The sequence below is a fragment of the Hordeum vulgare genome, chromosome 2H (genome assembly GCF_904849725.1).
Source record: "Hordeum vulgare subsp. vulgare chromosome 2H, MorexV3_pseudomolecules_assembly, whole genome shotgun sequence".
Classification (NCBI taxonomy): domain Eukaryota; kingdom Viridiplantae; phylum Streptophyta; class Magnoliopsida; order Poales; family Poaceae; genus Hordeum; species Hordeum vulgare.
In genome coordinates this window covers 544,832,823-544,856,100 of record NC_058519.1, presented here as the reverse complement: position 1 = coordinate 544,856,100, position 23,278 = coordinate 544,832,823, and the positions used below count along the sequence as shown (strand labels likewise).

At 44.7% G+C, this 23,278-nt stretch overlaps 2 protein-coding genes and 1 pseudogene across 3 annotated transcripts; 1 reads left to right on the top strand and 2 right to left on the bottom strand.

Annotated features, from left to right (window-relative positions):
• Window positions 1-1,707: 1,707 nt before the first annotated feature.
• Window positions 1,708-8,371, bottom strand: LOC123427130 (DNA mismatch repair protein MSH3). 2 transcript variants are annotated; one of them, XM_045111091.1, is made up of 12 exons: window positions 7,397-8,356; window positions 6,665-6,826; window positions 6,389-6,553; window positions 6,053-6,151; window positions 5,672-5,923; window positions 5,083-5,334; window positions 4,564-4,695; window positions 4,195-4,455; window positions 4,033-4,104; window positions 3,734-3,883; window positions 2,971-3,465; window positions 1,708-2,214 (listed from the first exon to the last, which is right to left on the bottom strand). In XM_045111091.1, exons 1-12 carry the CDS (start codon window positions 8,339-8,341, stop codon window positions 1,927-1,929), a joined length of 3,273 nt encoding a protein of 1,090 aa, XP_044967026.1. In that variant the 5' UTR covers window positions 8,342-8,356; the 3' UTR covers window positions 1,708-1,926. The 2 variants fall into 2 exon arrangements, with proteins under 2 accessions (XP_044967026.1, XP_044967027.1); XM_045111092.1 differs by having other exon boundaries at window positions 2,138-2,214; window positions 2,960-3,465; window positions 7,397-8,371.
• A 4,801-nt stretch (window positions 8,372-13,172) lies between these two features.
• Window positions 13,173-15,565, bottom strand: LOC123428615 (annotated as a pseudogene).
• A 1,776-nt stretch (window positions 15,566-17,341) lies between these two features.
• On the top strand, window positions 17,342-20,279 carry LOC123427129 (cytochrome c oxidase subunit 6b-3). Its single transcript, XM_045111090.1, has 4 exons — window positions 17,342-17,483; window positions 18,746-18,834; window positions 18,919-19,000; window positions 20,010-20,279. Exons 1-4 carry the CDS (start codon window positions 17,475-17,477, stop codon window positions 20,061-20,063), a joined length of 234 nt encoding a protein of 77 aa, XP_044967025.1. The 5' UTR covers window positions 17,342-17,474; the 3' UTR covers window positions 20,064-20,279.
• Window positions 20,280-23,278: the final 2,999 nt, after the last annotated feature.

Below are 23,278 nucleotides of genomic sequence, written 5' to 3'. Positions count from 1 at the left end.
TCTTTTGTGTGTAGGTGTTGAAGACGAGAATTTGCATGGTTCTTCTATTGGTTCGATAACCTTGGTGCTCACTGAGGAAAATACTTATATCTATTGTGTTGCATCTCCTCTCCTCTTCAAAGAAAACCAAATACAATTTACAAGTAGCACTCCCACCGGGAACGGTCGGCCCTATGTGGGAATGAAAGGATAAGGGCCGTCAAGCCTCGTATCACTACCGAAATGACAACGACGGAGGCGGCTGATGCGGCAGTGCGGGCGGAAGCGGAGGAGGAAGCCATATCCCCCCGCGCCATTGCTCGAGAGTCGAATCGGGCGATTCGTGAAATGACCAAAGGAGGAGAAGGAGGACAACTGCGGCGAGGACAGCTCCGACGACGAGCAGATCCGGCTCGATCCCTACTACGTCTTCGACCTGTACTTCCACCAGAAGGGCGGCTAGGATGCCGAGAAGGGCAAGGGCAGTCGTGGATGATCTCCACCATAATCAAATATGTCAAATTTTGATAGTACGATGGCATGCTGCTGGTAATGAAATAGTCAGACGACGTCTATAATTGCATGATTTTTTCTATTATTATTATTTTTGAAAAAGAGGATTACTCACGACCTCTCTGTATCTGGATAATGCATGCAGCCCTTGCATGAGTTGCATCAGTTTGTATGGATTTGAGATATGATATTTAAGATGTCCACTTGTGAGAAGACAAATGTACATATGATTGCATAAGTTAACATGTTAAAAAGCAAATGAGATAGAAAAGACACAAGTGCATCCATAACAGTTTGAGAACAAAGGTATTCTTAAGATAGTGTTAGCACACAGCAAGAGGCAAAAAAAATGCGCACGACTGAAAAGCTCAGTGACAATGTATTAAAAAGCTTAACCAAAGCACAAGCAAACACTTTTGATTTTCACATGATGTTTCCTGATAATACATAATTATATAATGCATTATAACATCCACACAGATCAAAGATATTCATTCTCGATCGTCGTTAGTTATTGCACATAACCAATGCCTAGAAACTGGTTTGTATCCATAATTTATAACCTCTAATAACCAAACTCTTTAAATCCATAACCAACTATACCCAAACTGGTTTCTTCACATACCCAAACCAAAATCAAATTAAAAAAAACTCAATCCAATAAAACCTGAACCAATCAAACCCAAAATAAAAACCAAACCATTACACCCGGTTTTTTAATAAACATTTTTAGGTTTAGCCTTGAGCAAGCGCGCTGACAGCAGGAGGATGTGCGGCCAAGAGACGTTCCAGTTGGAAAGCACGTCGGCGACGAGGAGCCTCCTGAGGCCGCGGAACAGCGTGGCCACCCTCGCAGCCTCGCTGACTCCTCCATTTCTCACATTTTCTCGTCAAATGCCACTTAGCCAACCGAACCTATGCCGGGAAAGTCACCGCGTTGTACATCCCCTTGGTTAGATGCAAATATGCAGCTACACACTAGCTGCATGCCCAGACAAGTTAGCTCCACACAAACAGTTTTCGAGAACACAGCTCCAGGGAAACATGTATGTATTCGACAGACTGAGGTATGGATGCAACACAAAACATGTATATCTCCGTTTCAAAATAAGTGCCGTGGTTTTAGTTCAAATTTGCTAAAACCAAAATAAGTGTCGTGGTTTTAGTTCAAATTTGCTAAAACCATGACACTTATTTTTGGAACAGAGGGAGTACTTATACAAGACACTTATAAGCATGCCACCAGGACAGCAGTAGAACAATATATCGATGAGTTACATGAAAGAAAATGCTTATAAGTGTAATACAGATGGACAGAACGGAACAGTGCCAATACCTGATAATTCCCCCGTAAGTTAAGAAGAAATACGCCCCAACAGAAAAGGAAGAGGTTAAGGAAGAAATGAGAGGGTGCTTCATCATTTGGGAAGGATGCTACCCATTGATCATCTTCAATGCTATCTCATGTGCACTCTTCAAACAAGAAAGTGTATTTGCTATGTCGTTATTGCTTTGAGCAGATCTCATGTCACGCAGGATCCTCCGGCATGCTTCCATCAACCCCTGGTGAGGCTCTGTAGAAAGCAAACCAAATTTTGGAGAGCTTTCCCGTTGTCCATCCCTGGATGGTTCGTCCATTAACTTGTTTCCATCGCGCTTACTCATTTCTTCTTGCAGTTTGGCTGCCATGACCGATGCACGCTTAATACATCTCAACGGGAGCTGCAAGCAGGATCACACCTCAGAAACCAATAGATAGGGAAAGGAATGACGGTTAGTGTTTCACTTCAATATGTTTAAGTACACACTACACTCATTGTTCAAACTCTGTAAGCTCTACTTGAAAAAGAAAAGGCTAGCTGATCTATTATAAAGATTAGCCCCATTTCCAAAAACAAAACAAAAAGGTTAGACGGCACATACATTTTCATTGTGGAATTAGGAAGTTTATCCCATCTACCATATAATGAAACCAACAGGGTATGTGAACCTATTCGTTATTCGCAAGTAGACATGTAAACTACTGCAAATATTCTAAAGATGATGAACAGAGGCATGTGGCCATCTCTTGTGTTGATGCTGTGGTCAGCTATTAGAAAAGGTAGCAGGGGGTAGAGAACAGAAGCTGAATTACTGGTATGCTTTCTTATAACTTAGAGAGGATGAGCCGCCTCCTTAGGTCCTAACATACATACTCTACCCCACGCTTCTCTAGATAACTTTGTCCCTAACTTGCAACTCCATATTTACTACGTAACATATGGACTTGGTTACACATAAAGCTCAGCTTCCCTACTTGACATCCTGACAGAAACCATCTTGTACTGTTGACACAGGCTACTGAATTCCTGCAGGCTGCTACCTAATTCTATTTTTATTGTCCGAGTCCAGCAACAAAGTAATATGGGAAACAGAGGAAAACGACTCAGTTGGACACCAAAAGAACTGACAGACATTAAAAACTCACGTATGACAAACCTGTGCAAGCAGTGCAACATTAAGACCAAAGCTTCTGTCTGAAGCTCCAGCAACAAGTTTATACAAGAAAGTAATTTCTCCAAGATCCTCTGTTTCTGTGCTAATGCCCATTTTTTCATCAGTGGTTTGCAACAGCTTCCTTGTCGACAGATACGAAACATGGTATGCCCCAACAGAACCTTCAAATTCACTCCGGATATCAAGAATCTTTGGATAGTGAGTGACAAAAATAACAATGCATTTCTTAACTTTTAGGAGATAGTGTAATGTAGCATAGGCTATAGCAACACCATCATGAGTGCTTGTTCCACGACCAAGCTCATCAATAATAACTAGGGATCGAGATGAGCAGCTCTGCAATATGTTGGAAGCTTCATTCATCTCTTCATAAAAGGTACTTGTTCCTTGTTGAATACTATCAGATGCACCCATCCGAGTATAAATTCCATCAACAACATGCAGTCTTGCTGATGAAGCTGGTACAAAGGAACCAACCTAATGTAACCAGAGCAACAAGTTATAGGAATCTCCTCAGAAAAACATTGCAACTAGAGAAATCTGTAACAACTATCAACCTTCTTTTTTTTGCAAGGGAACAACTATTGTCTTTAGCTGCTTTTAAAAGGAAAAAACATAACTCTTTACCAATGTTTTTGCCACCTGCAAACCAACTACTCGGTAAAAGTGTTTACTGGAGTAGTTATATTATACATTCACGGCGTGTTTCCATGAGTAGACTTGAAGCATCGGATAAAACTTATACCTGGGCCATAATGGTAATTAGTGCAACTTGGCGAATATAGCAACTTTTTCCTCCCATGTTTGGTCCTGTAACAATCTGGCAGTACTGCCCATCTACATGAAGGTCTGTATCATTTGGAACGAAGTTCACTCCAAGTAGAGACTCCAGAACCTAAAATACAACAGCACACCATCACCATCATCGTCAAATAAACAAAAAGTGTTGATGTGCAAAACTGAAGAAAAGGTATTAATGTGATCAAACTCAGAAGGATTGATCCTGAAAGCCATCAGTAGAATAGAAAGTGGTCTACAACTAACCGGATGGCGGCCATCTTTGATGTGAATCTGACTTGCTTCATTTTCAGGAACAAAATTAGGTTGTACATAATTCTGCAAAAATGGAAGATCAGATCGTGATCAATGTCATGTAGGAAAAAAGACTATGTAAAAAGGTGAACACTGGTTAACGGTAGTCTATACATTTTGTTTTGCAAGAGTAGCAAGAGAGTACAAGCAGTCAAGAGCTGCAAGAGATTCAACAGTTGCTTGAAACTGCGCATAATATTTGTCGAAATCCATAAGGAATTTGTGCCATGTTTTCCTGCAGATAACTGCTAGTTCTTCTTTAGCCAGTAATAGGTTGTCCAAGTTCTTCAATACTTCGGGAGTGTGGTATCTAATAGCTTTTTTGGTGCTATTTACTTTCAGCCAATTTGAAGGCACCTTTCTATCTACTGGTAGCTGCAGACACACACGACAGGTAACATTAATAGCCTAACAAAAAATACAAAAGATATTCTTACTACTCAAAACTAAAAATATATAAAGGTTTCAATTAAGCGATTTAACTTCGATCAGGTAAGCTGTTCCAGATACGGTTTTGTACTCCAAGCTGCGCATGCCAAGCTGCTTCCGATATCCAACAATTAATAAATCCAGTTTTTGTTTGGCCATTTCAACAGTTACATGGCCCTCTGCAACCTGCAGAAAGATATGCAAGTATGATGCATCAGAAAAGGTAAGGAACAAACAGACTCTGTTTGTGAAAAGGAGAAGATTTAGGGCCTCATTGATTCGCAGGATTTTGAAAACACGGGAATAGGAAAAGTAGAGGGTTGGAGTGGCATGTCCATTTGAATCCTATATGATTAACAAGGAGTGTTTGATGCCATAGGAAAAACAAAGGAATTGTAAAAAGAGGTTGAAATGGATGTTAGATTTCCTATGATATGTAGTACAAAAGATTTCATAGGAAAAAATCCTATGGATCCAATCCTATGAATCAAAGGACCAATGTAGGAAAAATTCCTAAGGATTTCAATCCTCTAAAAATCCTATAGAATTCCTTTGAATCAAAGGAGCCCTTACCTCGGGGAACTGGTCAGCAGATGAAATGAACAGGTTTATCATATCTCCTTGAGCAGCAGCATCTTTGTCAAGACACGACAGAAGTTTCACAGCATTAGCAAGTACAGCAGATGATGAAGCTGTACTTATGAGCCTTCTCAACAAAGAAGTGTGGACAGTTCTATGCTGAGAAGACACGTTCTCAGTATCCTCGAGAACAAGCTTCCGCAGTTGCTTTCCAGCCTCCAAGATAGCCTGGATGACCCCAAAAAACTGCGACAAACTATGGACAGTTAGACATCAACATCACACTAAGTTCGCATAAACACCACCAAAACTTTTAAGTTCAGAGCCAACAGGAGTATAGAAACATTTTCTCCAACAAAAAATGTGTATGTATATAGCAAGCAAAACTGAATTCACGGATTTGTATATTTCATAGTGGAACACAGTTTCAACAGATATATAGAAGAAAACAAGCAAAAAAGAAAGAAGTACAGGGAAAAACTACTAGCAGGTATGATGTGCAAGTTCTATAATGGTCAATCATAATTGGGGCAACAGTTCTAGTCTAAAATCAATTAGAACACAGAAAGGAATATATTTTTACCTCTTTAGCTGTGGCTTTGCAGTGAAAAATTCTTGTTATTCCTCTTTGAGAATCAAGTGATCTTCCTAACATTGTTAAAACAGATGAAAGAATGGTGCTGAGATCACTTCGCACGGAAGCTGCGCAGCACCCATCCTCTTCATCCTGTCGAATGTGAACAGGATCTTGTCGTGATCCCATCGATTCAGAGATCTCAGAGATTGCATCGTGACGAGCACATATTAGATTTCTATCACATAAGGGGTGAGTCAACTGCAAGAACAGCACAAGCTCAAGAAAGACATTTAACAAAACAGTTGACATAAAAACAAATTGTTCAGTGTAAAATGGTACATTATGCTGAAAGTCATTTCATGGCCAGGTCCAGATTTAGCAGCTTACCCAGTGTCTAAATAGCCTAGATCCAAAAGCTGTACATGTGTTGTTCATAGTTTGGAACAGTGATCCTTCTATTGAACCATCTGAGTTGTTCTTTAATACCTGAAAACAATCCAGGTGTCACCTCATAAAAGGAATGGAGAAGAATCTCAAGGGCATGGCATGCCCACAAAAGCGAACAGCAGATGTGCTTTGGTGTCTGGAGTTTCAAAGAAACATTTCAGGAGAAAGAAAGCGACTACAGTTCTCCCCTGGTCACAACTTTCCGTCTACAAAATTGTCACAGGTACCCAAACAGAAAGAAGAAAAATAATTGCATGGTGTTACAGAAGAATGTACCTCAAGCTGTTGAAGAGCGTTTGCTGATAGAGACATTTCAGTATTAGCAGTAAATGGACGGAACGAAGAGCCAAAGCAGATTAACCTCTCCATACCAAAACCCTTCAGATAGCGAACACTCAATGCCATTGCTTGGGCAACTAGCTCTGGCATAGCCATGACACCCTATGCGAACAAATGTAACTTATTAAACCACATTATAGTTATCAAGCCACACGGGGGGCGGCAGTTAATTACCTAAACTCCATTTAGAACAGTTATGAAGGCTAACAGTACCTCCATCCCATGAAGATTGCTGTCCTCTTCATTTATTTTGATCGCCTCCGATTTCTCAAACAAAGACATCAGTTCTGCTAAAGCGCCTCCCTCACTAAAACAATCACGCGAAGTGCACTCAACCCGTACGTTAGAGACAGGTCCCGCATATGCCCTCATCAGCTAGACAACAAATGGAGGAACCTATTAACCAGGGAATCTCGAGCACTATGAAACTAGAAGGTGTAACACTAACTCAAAATAGCAAGAACCAAAAACTGTAATCAGAGACAAGCAAATAAAGATCACCGTAGGAACAATTTGCATGAACTCAAGCTATTACGATGGGTAAACAGGCTTGTGGAACCGGAAAATGGTAAATGCATAGCTATTAACGCCAAGCTACAGCTACACTGATGATTGTTTGCGGAATTGAAGATCTTCTGAGCCACACACACACAAGAGTCACACAGTAAACCTAAATGAGTTGCCATATAGCCTAAGCATGACCACAATCCTACAAACATAAACCGAGTAAATTTATGGATTGTGAACTGAAAGGGGTCGGAGAATGTACAATCTACTAATGAATGTTTCATGACATCAGTGCAACTTCAGCTATTGTGTGCATTGTGAAAGTGAAACACAGAATATCATGAATCTACAATTTTGCACATCACCGAACAAGGATTCAGCTGGCGATCAGACTAACAAACATATATAAGTTCCAAAAAGGAGGCAGACTCCACTTACCTTTTCCGTAGCAAACGAGAGCGGGGTGCCGAGGATGACCTCAACGGGTGCCAGGCCAAGCAGCACGGCCTCAAGCCCGCTCCTGGATGCGCCGTCCATGAACTCCCCGTGCACGACCTCGCCGGTGGACACCTCGATGGCCACCACCCCAACCTTCACCTCGAATCCCTCCCTCCCCACGGCATCCAGCTCCTTGTCCACCACGCAGACGAGGTACCTGCTCCCCTCTTCTGGCGCGCCGCCGCCCTCCAATTCCCCGGCCCCGGCCTCGATGGTGGCGCGCGTGTACACCGCCGACAGCTCGCGCGCGAAGGGGGCCGCGCCGCCCCCGCCGCGCGCAGCCGCCGCTTTGATGGCCGCGGTCTCGGTCTGGCGGACGACGCCGACCTTGTGGCCCGCGTCGACGAGGCGGCGGACGTGGAAGCCCAGGCGGAACGTGGGGACGCTGGCGGTGAGGAAGTTGCGGTCTTGGTGGGCGACGATGCCGAGGACGGAGGCGGCGACGGCGGCGTCCTCGCCGAAGAAGCGGAAGCGGTAGCCCACCTCGACCATGAGGAGGACGTCCGAGTGGCGGGCCTTGAGGTCCACGACCTGCTTCTCCAGCGGGGTGTAGCCTCTGCCGCCGCCGCCGCCATCGCCGGCGCTAGGGTTCGAGCCGGGTTGCGGCGGCTCGAGGAGCGCGCGGCGGACGGCGGCTCCGCGAGAGGGGGTGACGGAGACGGGGGAGGGGGAGGGTCGGGGCCTCTTGGCGGCGGCTTTTGGGGAGCGGGAGAGGGCGCGCGCGCGCTTGGCGGGGGAGAAGGAGGCGACGGTGTAGACGGGAGATTTGGGCGGCGGGGGAGGAGGCGCGACGGGTTGGGCTTGGGCGGCGGAGGCGGGGGTCGGGGGCGGGGGCTTGGTGGAGAAGAAGCGGGAGAGCGCCTGCTGCTTCGGCCGCTTGGCCATGGCGGTGGCGGTGACGGTGGGGGCGGGAAACAAAGGGGCCTGGGCGGCAACGAGGAGGAGGAGGAGGTTTTTCAGAGGTTTCTCTTGCGCGGCGATGAGGCGCGCCACCGATGGGGCCGGACCGGAGGCTGGGAACCGGAAGCACCATTTGGCGGTCGCCCCTCGGTCGGTCGTGACTTGTGAGCATACCTGGTCAAACGGACCGGCCCGGCACGGCTCGGTCCGCCCTAATCATGTCACGCACGACACGGCAAGCCTGAACCCGATTATTAGCCGGGCCGGGCCGAGTCGGCCCGCGTGCCAGCTTCCCATGCCCAAGCGCGACACGTGGCTTAATCAGGTCGGCCCGCAACACGTTAAGGCACAGCGGCCCGTTACAGATTTGTTGTTTTTTTTTCCTCTGGCCCTCTCCCGCCTAGATCCCGCCAAATCCCCCAATTCCCACCTAGATCCCGCCAAATCCCCCAATTCCCACCTAGATCCCGCCAAATCCCCCAATTCCCGCGTGCCCGCAGCCCTTTCCTGCCCACGAAAATGATCCCGCCCGACGCCCTTCCCCTTTCACGGGATTCCCGCCCGACGAACTGTCCCGCCCACCCTTCACGGGATTCCTGCCCGACGCCCTTCCCCTTTCCCGCCCAACGCCCGCACGGCAGCTCCCCAGTCCCCCCCCCCCCCCCGCTCCTTCACTGCCTAATCGTGTCGTGCCGGGCTGGCACGCGGGCTGGGGGTGGCGGTCCAGGCACGGCCCATGGCGTGCTCGTGCCTGGCCCGGGCACGATTAGGCCGTGTCGGGCCCGGCCCGTGTCGGGCCTGGCCTACGGGCAGTCGGGCCGGCCCGGCAGGCACGGCCCGTTTGGCCAGGTTTGCTTGTGAGTTTCTGCGCTCTTGCGTTTAATCCCTTTTTTTCTTTTCTCACTCACAACAAATGACTTTGTTTTATTAGCAACATTTTAGAGCGAGTAGCGTGAAAAGGTTCACATTTTACATGCCGAGAACATGTTCAACGGAGGAGGGAGACATGGCAAAGACATGAATTATTTTTAAGGGAATCGTTTGGAGCCGGTGCGTCGGTCGAACCGTTCGCGCGCGTAGCATTTTTCGTTCAGATCTGCTGCAATCGGCGTTTAAATTTGCTACTAGCGTTTTTCCTTTGATATAATTTATTCATTAAAAAAATTACATCCACGTTTCATTGAAACCCAAGTTTGTCGAATTTTCTAAAAATGTTGCAAATGAGTTAAGTTGATGATAACCTACAGATTCATCACCTCACATTTTTGTAACTCTGAACAGAGTATAGGTGCGAAGAATTTAGAAAGGTCATATGTGTTTCTTAGATTTGAGAAAAATAAACAATTTCTTAAGTTGAGGAATTTGATTAATGAGTTGAGGAATTTGACTAAGCTTTATGATTTTGGGTTTCAGAGTTGTGCAGATTCAAAAATTTACACAATTGAGGAATCTGGTGAAGAGTTTGGTGCCTTAGTAAAATTCATCAAGTGTTCTAGACATGGATGTGTACTACTGAGAGATTTACTGAGGAAAATCTGTTTTCACAAATCTAAAGAGAATAAAGAAATCAACAATGGTAGTGAAATAGAATTTTAATTACCTTGTGCGAATAACTCAATGAACTGAAGTAGTAGAAGAGGACGTTCTTCGGTCCAGATCTTTAGTGACATAACTTGGCGATTGAAGACAACTACGGTGGCGGCGAAGGAAGATGTTCCGCAGTCGGTGTGAGTCCGGCGACGGCGAGGGCGAGGCAGTGAAGCTTTTGCTCACCTACGACGAAGATGCTAGCGGCAGCGCTAGGTTTTGAGCTCGAGCGGAGAAGACGAGAGGAAGGAAGAGTTTTGACTAGGGGAGGGGGTAAGGGGCTATTTATAGCTCAGATGAAAACGGTCAGGGCAAAACTTCTCGGACCAAACTACCCTTGCCCTTTCGTCTCCGCATAACACGTGTTTCCCACGATCGAAGCGGTGGATATCGTGGTTATCCGAACGTGAGTAGTGGGTGCGGTAAGTGTGTAATATTTAAAAATATTTTTGAATGTTGAGGATTTTGTTGCAAAGTCCTCAGCTGACAAGGACTCAGTGAAGATTTCGAACAGTTGTCAAACAGAATGCATATAAAGAATTGAGAATAGACTAGATTGAGCTCACCATAGAGGGAGTAGGGTCCGATCACATTCACTTAGAAGAAATACCAACTTGAAGATTTAGCAATTAGTGAACATTGAAGATATATATATATATATATAGTCGCGCTATTCGTCATCCTGGGTGAGGATTAGTTATTCTTCACCCCATTTATTTTCACATCAATACACTGTAATTTTACGTTTTTAAAATTTTAATCTTATCTCATACTTAAAAAGAGACCGTAAAAAAATACATAGTCACCGTAAAAAAAAATATATCACGTAAAATTACAAACATAAAAACACAGTGCAAATTATACATAAAATGTGATTTTTCTGGTCTTATTACCTATATTTTTGTTTTCTTATTTCAAATTTTTCGTAGTGAATCAATATAAACGTATCTATATGCATTTCAAATTTAATTTATTTATGAAATGGTCGTAAAATTACCTCGGGTGAGGAATAATTTAATCTGCATCTTGGGTGAATATATATATATATATATATATATATATATATATATATATATATATATATATATATATATACTCTATTCATCACGCATGGTGCAGAATAGTTTATTCTTCACCCAGATAATCTTACGGTCAATTTACAAATAAATTAAATTTGAAATACAAATATTTACATTTATATTGAATCGCTACGTAAAATTTGTTAAAAGAAAAAAATTAGGTCACAAGACCAAAAAAATTTGAGTTTATTGTATTTTTTGCACTATTTTTGTATGGTCGTAATTTTACGTGACATAAAATATTTTTACATTGGTTATATTTTTTTACGATATCTTTTTACATATAAAATAAAACAAAATTTACGAAACGTAAAATTACAGTGCATTAATATTAAAATAAAGAGGTATGTATATGATAAATTTAATCTACCACTAGGTGGTAGTTACCACCTACTTATCCTTTTGCCATCTGTCCCTCCCATCCCACCCACAGTTAATTGGGTTAATGGGTATGAGCTCCATCATGGACACGTGAATTAATTGGATCCGCAGGATTAGCTAACGACTGGCTAATTTGTTGACTGCATGCACCGCATCTTTTTCTTTTTTCCAATGCATGCACCGCATCTCACAAGATGGATTAGTACGTGTTAGCTCCGTTGGCAAAACTATTGCATGGCCTCACAGATATTATATCTACATTGACCCCATACATTTGAATAAATTATAGTATATATGCTCTCGAATAAATACTACTAGTAAATATGCACGTACGTTGCAACGAGAAAAAAAAAATATTACATTTCCCTTACTTTATAAGCACAGCTCAAGAGCCTTATGCACTTCTACATCCTCTATTTTAATACCGTGTCTCAGCATGTTGTCATTTATCCTCCTTCGTCCAGCTTAACCGAGAGTAGTTATGATGTTTAATTCATCATAATGCATCTGAATGTGATCAATCCCAACGGAATGATCTTGGTCACCGTACGACAAACTTGTCGTTGAACCACATCAACACAAGAGAATGTTTAAAACTTTTGAAACCAATCTCGTCGATTTGCATGGATGGACCACCCTCCGTGAGTTACACATTGCACCTGGTTCATACACATTCCTCGTACTTCAACTCTCTTTTAAATTGTATATAACTTTTGAAATGTATAAATATTATTTTAAAAATTCTTGAACACTTTTTCAATCACGTGGCTTTTTAAAAATGCTTGAATACATTTTAAATTATAAGTGAATATTGTTCTCTGAACATTCAGCTTGCTTGGTTCTTCTCACGTAGTTGTGCTCTGAAAGGAAGCCTCAATTTAGTTGTGTTTGATTTTTCTTGCTGTATCAAATCTGTTGACACATCATTGAATTTCTCGGTTGATTGCTCACCCAAATCAAAGTTAAAGATTTTATTATTTCTTTTGAGAAAAGAACGTAAACTGGTTTATCTCTGATGTTCTCTGAACATTCTGCTTGCTGTGTGCCCCTTAGAGTTCCTCACGCAGGTGTGCTATGAAAGGAAGCCCCAGTTTTTAGTCTCGCTCAACTATGCTATTCTGTTGATTTTCTGTATTAAATCTATTAACACATCGTTGATTTTCTCGGTTGATTGTTGACCCTGTTGGACCCTTTTTTACGATGGGGGAAAATGACTTGTTGCAACTACAATATGATGGAGCGAACACTGATACGATCCTCTGTCGTGCACGAGTATTTGCCACCGAACACAAATAGGTCAAGGAATCCCAACATTTGTTTTCTCAAGCGCTTCCATTAGCCATGTAACTGTAGACTGTAGCGTCTGTGCCAAGCCCCGCTTCACGGAACTTGTCTACATAATCTTTGTTTACCTATGTGTAAGCACACGAGTGCAAAGACTCTTGTTATCTGTATTAGTAATATTATAATATGTTTAACAACTCTTGCTTTCTCGCAGATCACTAAGAGAGATGATAATAGACACTTCGAGTGTGGAGGGGTTACATATAGCTGCAAGAAAGTTTTGGCAACCCTTCTTCAATCCCCCTATTTGTGCTGGTTACTACTATCTCAGCGAACTGGCCTTGCAAAATCAATGTTTGTCCCTTCCCAAACATCTAGGCAAAGCACATGTTAAAACATAAACATCCACGCAATGCAACCACCAAAAGACTTGCGTTTCAATTACTATAACAAAGATTCAGCATCACAAAGAAATATGCCTCCCTTTGCGCAATGGTAAGCGCATATACGAGTTAAGAACAAGACTTACAGACCTGAGACTTTCATATAAATTACACATGAGAAGAGAGAGCAAGTTGCTAAATGGCACCGTGTTTCTTGTTTCAGTAAACCCTCTCCATCGGTTTATGTTTGACCTGCCAAGGCGTCGATGAGGAGCCGGTAGCCCTCAGGCACCTCGGCCTGTGTCCTACGCACGCAGCCAGAGTAGGGACGTCTGCCTTCACATCCAGGAAAGCAGCGATCTGGAGAAGCAGGTGGAAATCAGAGATGCGCTTGACGAAAGGCAGATGCCTTGCACGATCCATGTGGCTCCTGAGTGCGCTTGCCGGCAGTGGAATTCCACGATTTTCCACCGGAAATCCCGTCGAGAGCGGGCCCTGGTGATCGGAGATCTTGACGGGCGCCAGGAAGAAGTCGTTGTCCACCTCCACGGTGGTCTTCCCTCCTGCAATCACCTCCTTGCGCATCTTGGACAGGCGGGGGTCGTTGGAGTCCTTGACCTCCGTCTCCAGCACGCCATCCTTGAACAGCTTGACACAGACCTCGCTCATCTGGAAGGCCTCGAAGTGCACGTCGGCCGAGCCGTCTTCCCCCACCTCCAGCTTCACCACGGCAGTGACCCACTCTGGGATCCCGCCCTCTTCCTGCAGTTGGGCGGCCTAGACGACCTCGCTGTTGGACGGGGTGTACTCGCCCGTCTCCCTGGCCTTCCTCCCGACCGCCCGCGTGAAGACGAACCCCACCCGACGCATGCCGAGCCAGTCAGCGATGGCGTCCACATGGGCCTCCTCGTCGGCGTCCCGCATCAGCTGGACCATGTCCGAGGACCACTGCTGTGGCGGCTCGTAGATGAAGTCGACCAGCACCTCCTTGGTCTCGGCGTCGATGCGGCCGTAGAGGAACCCCGCACGCTTGATGGCGAAGGCGAGCGACTCGGAGACGTGGAGCTGGAAGGCGTTGGCCGAGTCGCGGTCGAACGAGGCCGCGGAGCGGAAGGGCGCCTCCTGGCGGGTGACCCGGATCTGGTGCGCGATGAGGTCGTCCATTGTCATCTTCTTGCCGAAGGAGCCGGCGGCGGCAACTGGGCGGAGCGCGCACCGGGCGAGTACGAGAGGTAGACAAAGGAGCCGTTGGCGAGCGGCAGGGAGGCGAGCAGGGCGGCCAGGTCGGAGAGGAGCGGTGGCTGCGGGGCGGGGAGGAGCAGGGACGGGTCGAGGGAAAGGCGCTGCACGGGGACGGGCACTGTGGCGCTCGCCTCGATGAGGCGCTGCAGGTTGCCGACCGTGGCGGCGGCCGCGTCCGGCACCGTGATGCAGTCAGTTACGTCGGTCGCCGGCCAACGACGACGAGCGCCCCAGATTTGTTCCCCCGCCCCCACCCTTTCCACCTTCTCTGCCACTGGATAAGGAGTGTGGGCAGAATTATTACATAACGTAGGGGTTAATTTGTAAAATTGAAACGTTTTTTTGATTTCACTTATATAGGGACCGCGGGTTGAATACTCCGAAGTACATGGACTTTTATGCAAAAATATCATGACGGACGACCAGAAACCCTATTTGTTTTGTTATTAGGGAGAGAGAGCCACTAATTTTTTATACTATATATGCAAAAAAAATAGTATGTAATATGTAGTATGGTAGTATATTTTCAAAAAATAGTCTGGTAATATATTCCGATATATCGTATGGTAGTATGTAGTATGGACTGAGGAATACATGCCGTTGAAAATAATAGTATGTAGTATGGTAGTATATTTTGAAAAAATAGCACGGTATAACATATTCCAAAAAAATGTATGGGAGTATGTAGTATGGACATGGACGTATATAGTTTGGAAAAGTATACTTTGGGGTACTATGTATACTTTCAGCAGTAGAAAGGAGTATGAGTATATACAAAAGATATACTTCTAACACATATTTTCATTTATGTTAGTGTGCAAACTATGTGGCCCCAAAAAGTTGTATTTTTTATTTAGTGTGATGTCAGTATTTTGAAGAATGGAATGGTATACTACATTTAGTTGTAGGAGTAGTATGCATGTGCATTCAACGAAACGCTTTATGTGTGGATGCATACGGGAGGCTATATCTGGAAGGCAACCAAGTAGTTAGAAACGGCCGGCTAGCTATACTCCGGGCATGCATGAAAATTGGAATTATCTGGCTGTTTTTTTAGTATCAAGCATGGGGAGATAAATCAACTAGTTTTACGACTCAATCTGTTATTCACAGCCCACAACTAAAACGTGATCGGGTGGCTGCTAGGGTGGGGGTAACTACCGCTAGGTGGTAGTATCTATTTTCCGTACACACACATATGTATACACACACGCGCGCGCGGGCCGGACGATGTTTGGTACACCTAGGTGCATGGGCACCTTGCCTATCTGCCGTTGGATCGTGTTTAACGATTGATTTGAAAACTAATATAAATGTGCCAATTACGAGTTAATTTGAAAAGTTTAAATGTGCCTTCACATGATCGATGATGATATTGCTCTTGAGGACATGGTCTTGAAGAAAATGATGACAAATATAGATGTGTTTGGTCTTCGAGTGTTGTACTTGGTTGTAGATGATCTTGATTGCACTCTCATTGTCGTAGTAGGGAGACACATTCATCAAAACAAGCAATTTTTTATCTCTGCTTGTTTCTTCTTCTTCTAGATTAACAGATCGACCGTGCGAGAAAGGCTCGCGCTGGTTGGCCTACCCACGAACAAAGTGCTTCAGGCGCAAGTATGCTCCGTTGGTGCTTAAGGCGCCATGTAAGAGCTCGAGACTCCCCGTTGGACGGCCGTGAGCGTTAGAATTAAGAGCTTTCGCTTACAGATTGTTAGGGTTGGTTTCTTCTAGGCCCGCTAACTTTGTCCTGAAAGTATGGTTCCTGTACGTACGGTTTTGAAATATGTATTGAACATTTTGTAGTATATGTTAAGCTATTTTCAAATATGCATTGAACATCTGTAGTATATGTTGAGCTATTTTCAAATATGCATTGAACATTTGTAGTATACGTTGAACTATTTTCAAATATGCGTTGAAAATTTGTAGTATATGCATTGAACTATTTTCAAACATGCACTGAACATTTGTAGTATACTTTGAACAATTTCTGAATACACATTGAACATTTGTGTATACGCATTGAACATTTGTAGTATATGTTGCACAACTTTTAAATACAAACTGAACATTTTATGGTATATGCTAAACAAATGCTTAAATACACACTGAGCATTTTAGTGATATGTGCTGAACAATATTTAAGTACACATTGAACATATTCTTCAATATATGTTAGAAATTTCAAAATACACAATGAACCTTTTTGAAAATATCTTGAGCATTTTCTTAATATGGCAAACATTTTCTTAATATACGATGAACATCTTCGTATTTAAAGATGCAATGAATTGGTATAATACACCAAAAAAGCTACAAAAATAAAAAAGGAAAATAAAAGAACATTATTACATGAAACATATTTTGTAAATATATGACGAACATTTTTAACTACAATTTGAACATTTTTTGTGATATAAGCTGAACAATATTCAGATACACATGGAACATTTTTTTGATATGCGATGAACAATTTTAAAACATACATTTAACATTTTTGTAATATACATTGAACAATTTTTCTATTATGAACTTTTTTAAAACCGTGGATTTTTTTTAAATCATGGAATAATTTTTATTTTTGAACATTTTTCAAAACAAAGGATTAGATAAAAACGAAAAAGGATAAATGAAAAATAAATAAATAAAAATAGAAACATAAACAGAAAAGAACAAAAGGAAAAAGAAGAAAGAAAACAAGAAAAAACAGAAAACCAGTAAAAGTTAAAAAAAAGTAAACACAAAACAGGAAAAACGGAAAACCAACAAAAAGAAGAAAAAAAAAGGTTGAGGGAACCTTCCAGAAGGTTCCAAAGCGGTTGTCTGGCGGTGGTTTAAATGTTCGATATGGGCCGGCCCGTTCCGCGCGCGCTTCAGCGAAAGCATCGCTCGCTACTGGACGCACACGGGCGTCCAATATGATTCGCCTAAGAGCTCTGCTAGTTTTGCAGGAGAAAAAAGGTCTGATAGCAGATGAACATTCGAGCCTGCCATTGCCCATACAGCCCACAACTATCACGGGCCAGTTCCGAGTATTAAGCTCTACCTTGACCAGGCCCCCGTCCCTCCTCCTTCTTCCCCTTTCCCGTCGAGCCCCCGTCTGTCCGCTCCGCGACGCCGCGATCCCTTCCCCGCCTCCGATCTCCAGCCGACGAGATGGCCGAGGTGAGTGAGCCTTCCAGGACCCCCTTATCCCTCCCGGACGAATCTCCTGTAGTCTCGCCGCGGAACATAGCGTAGGGTGCATTCATCGGTTCGTCGATCGCGCCGCGGTTCGAGCTCGTTGGCTCCTCCTCGCGTGGATCTGTGCCGTGGGGCGTCTATCTGCGCGTGGCGCGGGTTGCGATAGGCGATAGCTGTGTTTGATCTGAACCCTAGGTTCTTCCATTTCCCATCCTATTCGTTCTGGGTGATTGGCGGGGATTCCATTTCGTGCGATTAGCGTCTTGCTGTATTGGGAAATTCACGGAATTTCATTGGTAGACTTGTTGTCATCAGAAGAGGCAACGTTCAATTCCGAGGATATATATTTTTTGAACTAAGTTGAATACGAGACTGGCTGGTTCTTAATGTGACCCGTGTGCGTCATCAGTGTTGAATTAGGGACGATAGACGCAGAACCCACCTGCTTCTGCCGTGTTTCAGTGTTATCCTGTTTTAGAGCCAACCGATGAGTGTTATATGTGATGGCCATTGGATGCTTAGTGTTTAGGAGATTCGTTGGATTGGTCTGGTTATTGTTCCCTGTTATCCGCGATACAACGAGAGTAGTATGTAGATAAAACATTATACCACCACCGCATGTACCGAATCCGGTTGTGCAATTTTACTTGTACATGCCACCATCAGACTGAACTGCAAGGTATGTTTGCTGGAAACTTTATCCATGTTTTACTATAGGAAACTCTACCGCCATGCAACGGTTACTGTTCTTCGGGTGTTTTAGGGACAATAGACTCAGAACCTACCTGATTTGGCTGTTTTTCAGTGTTATCCTGTTTTAAAGATAGTGGATGAGTGTTATATGTGATAGGCATTGGATGCTTAATGTTTAGGAGATTCGTTGGATTGATCTAGTTATCGTTCTCCTGTTATCGGCGGTATAACGGGAGTGGTGTTTAGAAAAAGATTCTACCGCCACCGCATGTACCGGATTCAGATGTACAGTTTACTTATACATGCCATCATCTGACTGAACTGCAAAACAGTTTGCTGGAAACTTTATCCATGTTTCACTCTAGAGTACTTCACCGCCGTGGTCACTGTTTGCTGGGAAGTTTGACTGATAACCTTTTTCAAAGTTTCTATCGTTTTGAACCTTGTAACCATCTTCCAATTTATTGTCTCATCGACTATCACTGGTTACTTTATTTCTTTTCTCCATCCGCTGCCCCGACCTTACTGATAATATTTTGCTTATTTACCAGATTGAGATTAAAACAGCACCTGCTGACTTCCGCTTCCCTACAACAAACCAAACTAGGCATTGTTTTACTCGTTATGTTGAGTTCCACAGGTATATATGATGCAATAACTTTACAACTTGTATGCGCTAAATATATTTACGATTTCTTAGATTTTTGAACTTTCATGATATTAGGTGTGTGAGTGCCAAGGGGGATGAAGCTGCTGAATGTGACAAATTTGCCAAGTACTACCGATCTCTTTGCCCAGCCGAATGGGTGAGTGGTTTTGCTCTATGTGCCTTTACATTCAACTGCAAAGGCATTATACCTTGTTGTTTGATTTTAAACAGCGGTGTCTTAGTTTTCAGTAGATTTTAGAAGTTGAATTAAATGGTCTTTCTTTCTGCTGCAATAGTAGATGCATAACGCGTGAACTTGCCAGAAGGTAAGAAATATATTACACAAATTACTAGTCCCTCTGTACCATAATAATTGTAGTTGGGGAGAACTAGTTTAGTTCTCCCCAACTACAATTATTATGGTACAGAGGGAGTACATCTAAGTCCAGAATATTCCTTCTGGATTTACAAATTCATCAGAATCAAGTTAGTTTTTCTAACACAGTACAATGCAAATGCTGTTTCTGCTAGTATCTGTGTATGACTCAGGAGGGGTAGGAAGTAGCACATGAGTTTCTCTTTATTTTGACTTTACTATTAACCTTTGAAAGTTATTTGGATACTCTAGCAGTAATAATATCCTTCTCTGAGCAGCGATTTGCAGACTGCATCTGGTGAACACAAAAAAAAAATCTCTTAACGTAGAATAATTAGGATTCAACAAGCGTAAACCTGTTACTTCTCTTGCAAATGAATTGACCTGATGAAATGAATATTGTTCGTAAATCTGGAAACAAAAAACAAAAGGTGCATGGTGCACGGAAAGCATTCTATTGCATATATTTGGGAAACTGGCAGTGGCTTGGTTTATCGTACAGCTACAACAATGCCGAACCTTTGTTGTCTGAGACGCATATATATATATTCACTATGCCTGCTCGAGTAATTCTTTTTGTTCTCAACTGTCCGGTTCATATATTAGCCTTTGGAGGGTTGAAAATGAATGCTGAATTTTACACTTTGCGCCGAGCAGTTCATCTATGCCTCAGTGCTCAGCGATGTTGGTGTGCTGGGCCATATCTATCAACTTCTGTTGTTAACAGCAGGAACGTTACCTTGTTTCCTTCAGTGTCATCAGCTTTTCTTTTTTGGTCTCACTGAATCAGGTTGACAAGTGGAACGAGCAGAGGGAGAACGGGACATTTGCAGGGCCCCTCTAAATCGTCTGTTTGAGAGTCTCCTCAGCTGCTTTCGTGTCAGCACTACTGCTGCCTCCTGGTTGGAATTTATGCTGGTGTGGTGTACTCTTGTCCAGCAATCGCTGCAGAACAGCAAGTGATGCTTTTCTCCATGTTGCAGAAATAATTCAGCATGCTTATGTATTCTGTTATTCAGACATGCCTTTTCACACATTTTAATTGAATTATATTCTGAAATGAGGTGCCATTGCACATTGCTTTTATTAGTTCTAAGCATGCCTGTCCTGTGACTTACCAATGGCGGATTGAGGAATCGGATAGTGGATTCTTATAAAGCATATGCGGAAACTACTTCTGTTTGACGACTCCAATTCGTATCAATGTGCAACGAATGCACATCAGATAGATCCTTGGGAATAGATACCTTGCACTGCATGCGACTTACTGATAGGACTTGTTTTATCTTTATGAAGCATAAACTGGTTATATCGGTCCAGCCAGTTTGTGTCGTATGATCAATCATACTTCCTCCAACCTGAAGTTCTTGTCTTAGGTTTGATTAGATAGGGATAAAAGTAATACTCCCTCTGTTCCTAAATACTATTGAGAAGTATTGTGGTAAAGAGGGAGTACTATCTTTCTCCGAGTGTTCAGCAACAGCGGTGCATGTATGGTTGTGGTCGCCCGTAGTAACCCGGTCAGCTGGAGAACAACATATCAAGAAGGCTGCTGCGCATACCCTTCATTACATTGCAGGGGCAGTCATACGGCACATTACATTGCAGGGCCCAGTCAGTCATACGGCACATTACATTGCAGGGCCCAGTCATACGGCACAGAACGTACATAAACGCCGCTATCTACTGCACGTACAAGTGTGCGAATATAAGACTGCTCTCCATGCAAAAAAAAAAAAAGAATATAAGACTGCTCTGACTTTCACGTGGACGCGGGGCGCAGATGTTATGCCGCACTTAATTTGTGTCAATTAACCTGCACGTTTCCTTTCTCTCAAGTTGCAACTGGACAACACATGTATGTCGTCGGTTCCATTTCCACATGCATTACAACATACATTAGGCTTGATTACATGTAAAATCTGGGCTAGCTTATCTTGCCGAGACAACAAACAGCAACCGAGGAAGACAACAACTAAACAATAACTCATCTGACCGGAAAGAAGAACAATATACAATATGCTATCCAAGCTGACTGAAATGGAGCGGACGACAATGAAGATGTGACAGAAAATGACGATACAACACATATGTGTGTAACGCGCATTACAACATTAGGCTTACAAGTAAAATCTTGGTTAGCTTTATCTCGCGGACACAACAAACAACAAATGAAAACATAGCAGCGTCGCGCGCAAACTCTACTGCTAAATGCTCAAGTCAGAAAAGCTCAAGAGGGATAGACGCGGTGGCGGGAGATGAGAGGGTTGGTAGGGATAAGGGAAGGAGCATCTCGGTGTAGAAGGGTGTCTCTCAGGGCAAAGTCTTGCAAGGTCAAGAACAGCGATGGTCATCATCGTGGCAAGAACTCCTTGGTAGACCAGACACGAGAAGACTGTGACGCAGTAGAGGGGGAAGGGCTGGCGGTGGGGCGCAGACGAGCTCAGTCGGGATAGAGCCGGCGGTCGATCAGCGGGGCGGCGGCGCGCGGCGCACCCAGCTCTTGGGCGTACTCCCCTTCTTGTGTCCGCGAAGAAGATGCAGCCTGGTCACGGAGGAGAGCGCGAGCCCACGGCAGCCCGGCGGGAGGACGAGGCCTGGGCTGGCATGGAGAGAGCGGTGGTGATGGCTCTGTGCCGCCATGGCCATGGGGTTGGGCATCACGGCAAGGCGCACAAAGGGAGGAGCTGCTGCGTTTTGCATGGCGGCTACTGCTGGAGACTGGAGCGGTGCGTTGATGGGAGGAAGGAGGAGGGTGCTGGCTAGCTGGGGGAGGAGCCCGGGTTTTATGTAGCGGAAGGAAGGATAGGTGGAGAGGACCGTGGCGTGGAGAGTGGAGAGTGAAAGACTGAGAGTGAGAGGGGGTAGGGTCGACATAAATGGGCTGCGGGGGTGCAAAAGGGCGGTAGAGAGCATGTGGTCCGAGCCCATCCCCGAAACGATGAAACATGGCTTTATGGACGCCGCAGCGGAGGGGTTAATTTGCTGCGCTGCATGTGCCGGTCGCGTCCATGCATGCACCTGCTGCGCGCGTCTCCATTGCTGCCCGCGCATGCATGTATGCTTGCTCGCTCCGCTCCTCGATCAATCAATCAATACGTGCACCGCCCATGCATCAGAGGGCACAGCTAGCGCTTCATCAGCGACCAGACCACCATGGCATGGCACGCGAATGCGATGCGCCACCACCGGCACCGGGTCTCTTCGTTCGTGCAGACGGACGCTCACGGCACGAACACATACCGGCTGACATAGGCACGGGTCACGGAAGGGAGGTACATGCACAGACACACGCGCGCGGCTAGGCTAGCGACCGGCCGGTCGCTGCGGCGCATGTGACGGGATGGGGTCGCGGCGATGATGGCGAGGCGAGGCGAGAGAGATGGGGGAAGCGTCCTCTACCTCTAGTCTGGAGTCTGGACTCATCGGCGTGCTGGGCTTTGCACACGTCGCTGCGACTGCGATGCACGCGGACGGGTTGCACCAACTCGGCGATGGCTTCCTTGAATGCCCGGCGTTAAGCCGGAGGAATGGGCGCCACCTACCGATCGAGCTTTCCCGGCCGCGGCCCCTCTCTCCCCGCTCAGCATTAAACCCCGCCTGCGCGTGCATGCATGCTGCGGGACTCCCGTTCTCGTCATCTTGCGCGGGTTGTACTCATTGTCTGCTTCGGTGTAACACCAGTTATACAGAATAGTCACACCGTCACCCTCGCTGCGGGGCCTCGGGAGCCGCGCGTGCTCCGTCCGCCCGGATGGCTAGTCTTCAGTGCCGGAACTACAACAGAACGTAAACATGCCACGCACGTACAGTGCACAGGCGGCATTAATTAATAGGCCGCTCGAACATGGAGAGGGTGCAAACTCTAGAGCATCTTGATTCAAACTTCAAAAGATTGGACCAACTTCAGCACGTGCGACCTCATCTTGTCCGTCCTCGTTGGTTTGAGGTAAAAATAGACTCAATGAAAAGACCCAAACAAACAACTCTGATAGTCGGTGTCTTTCTTTTTCTAGAATATGCACAGGCGTGCATATTTTCTTTTTAACAAAAGCGTGC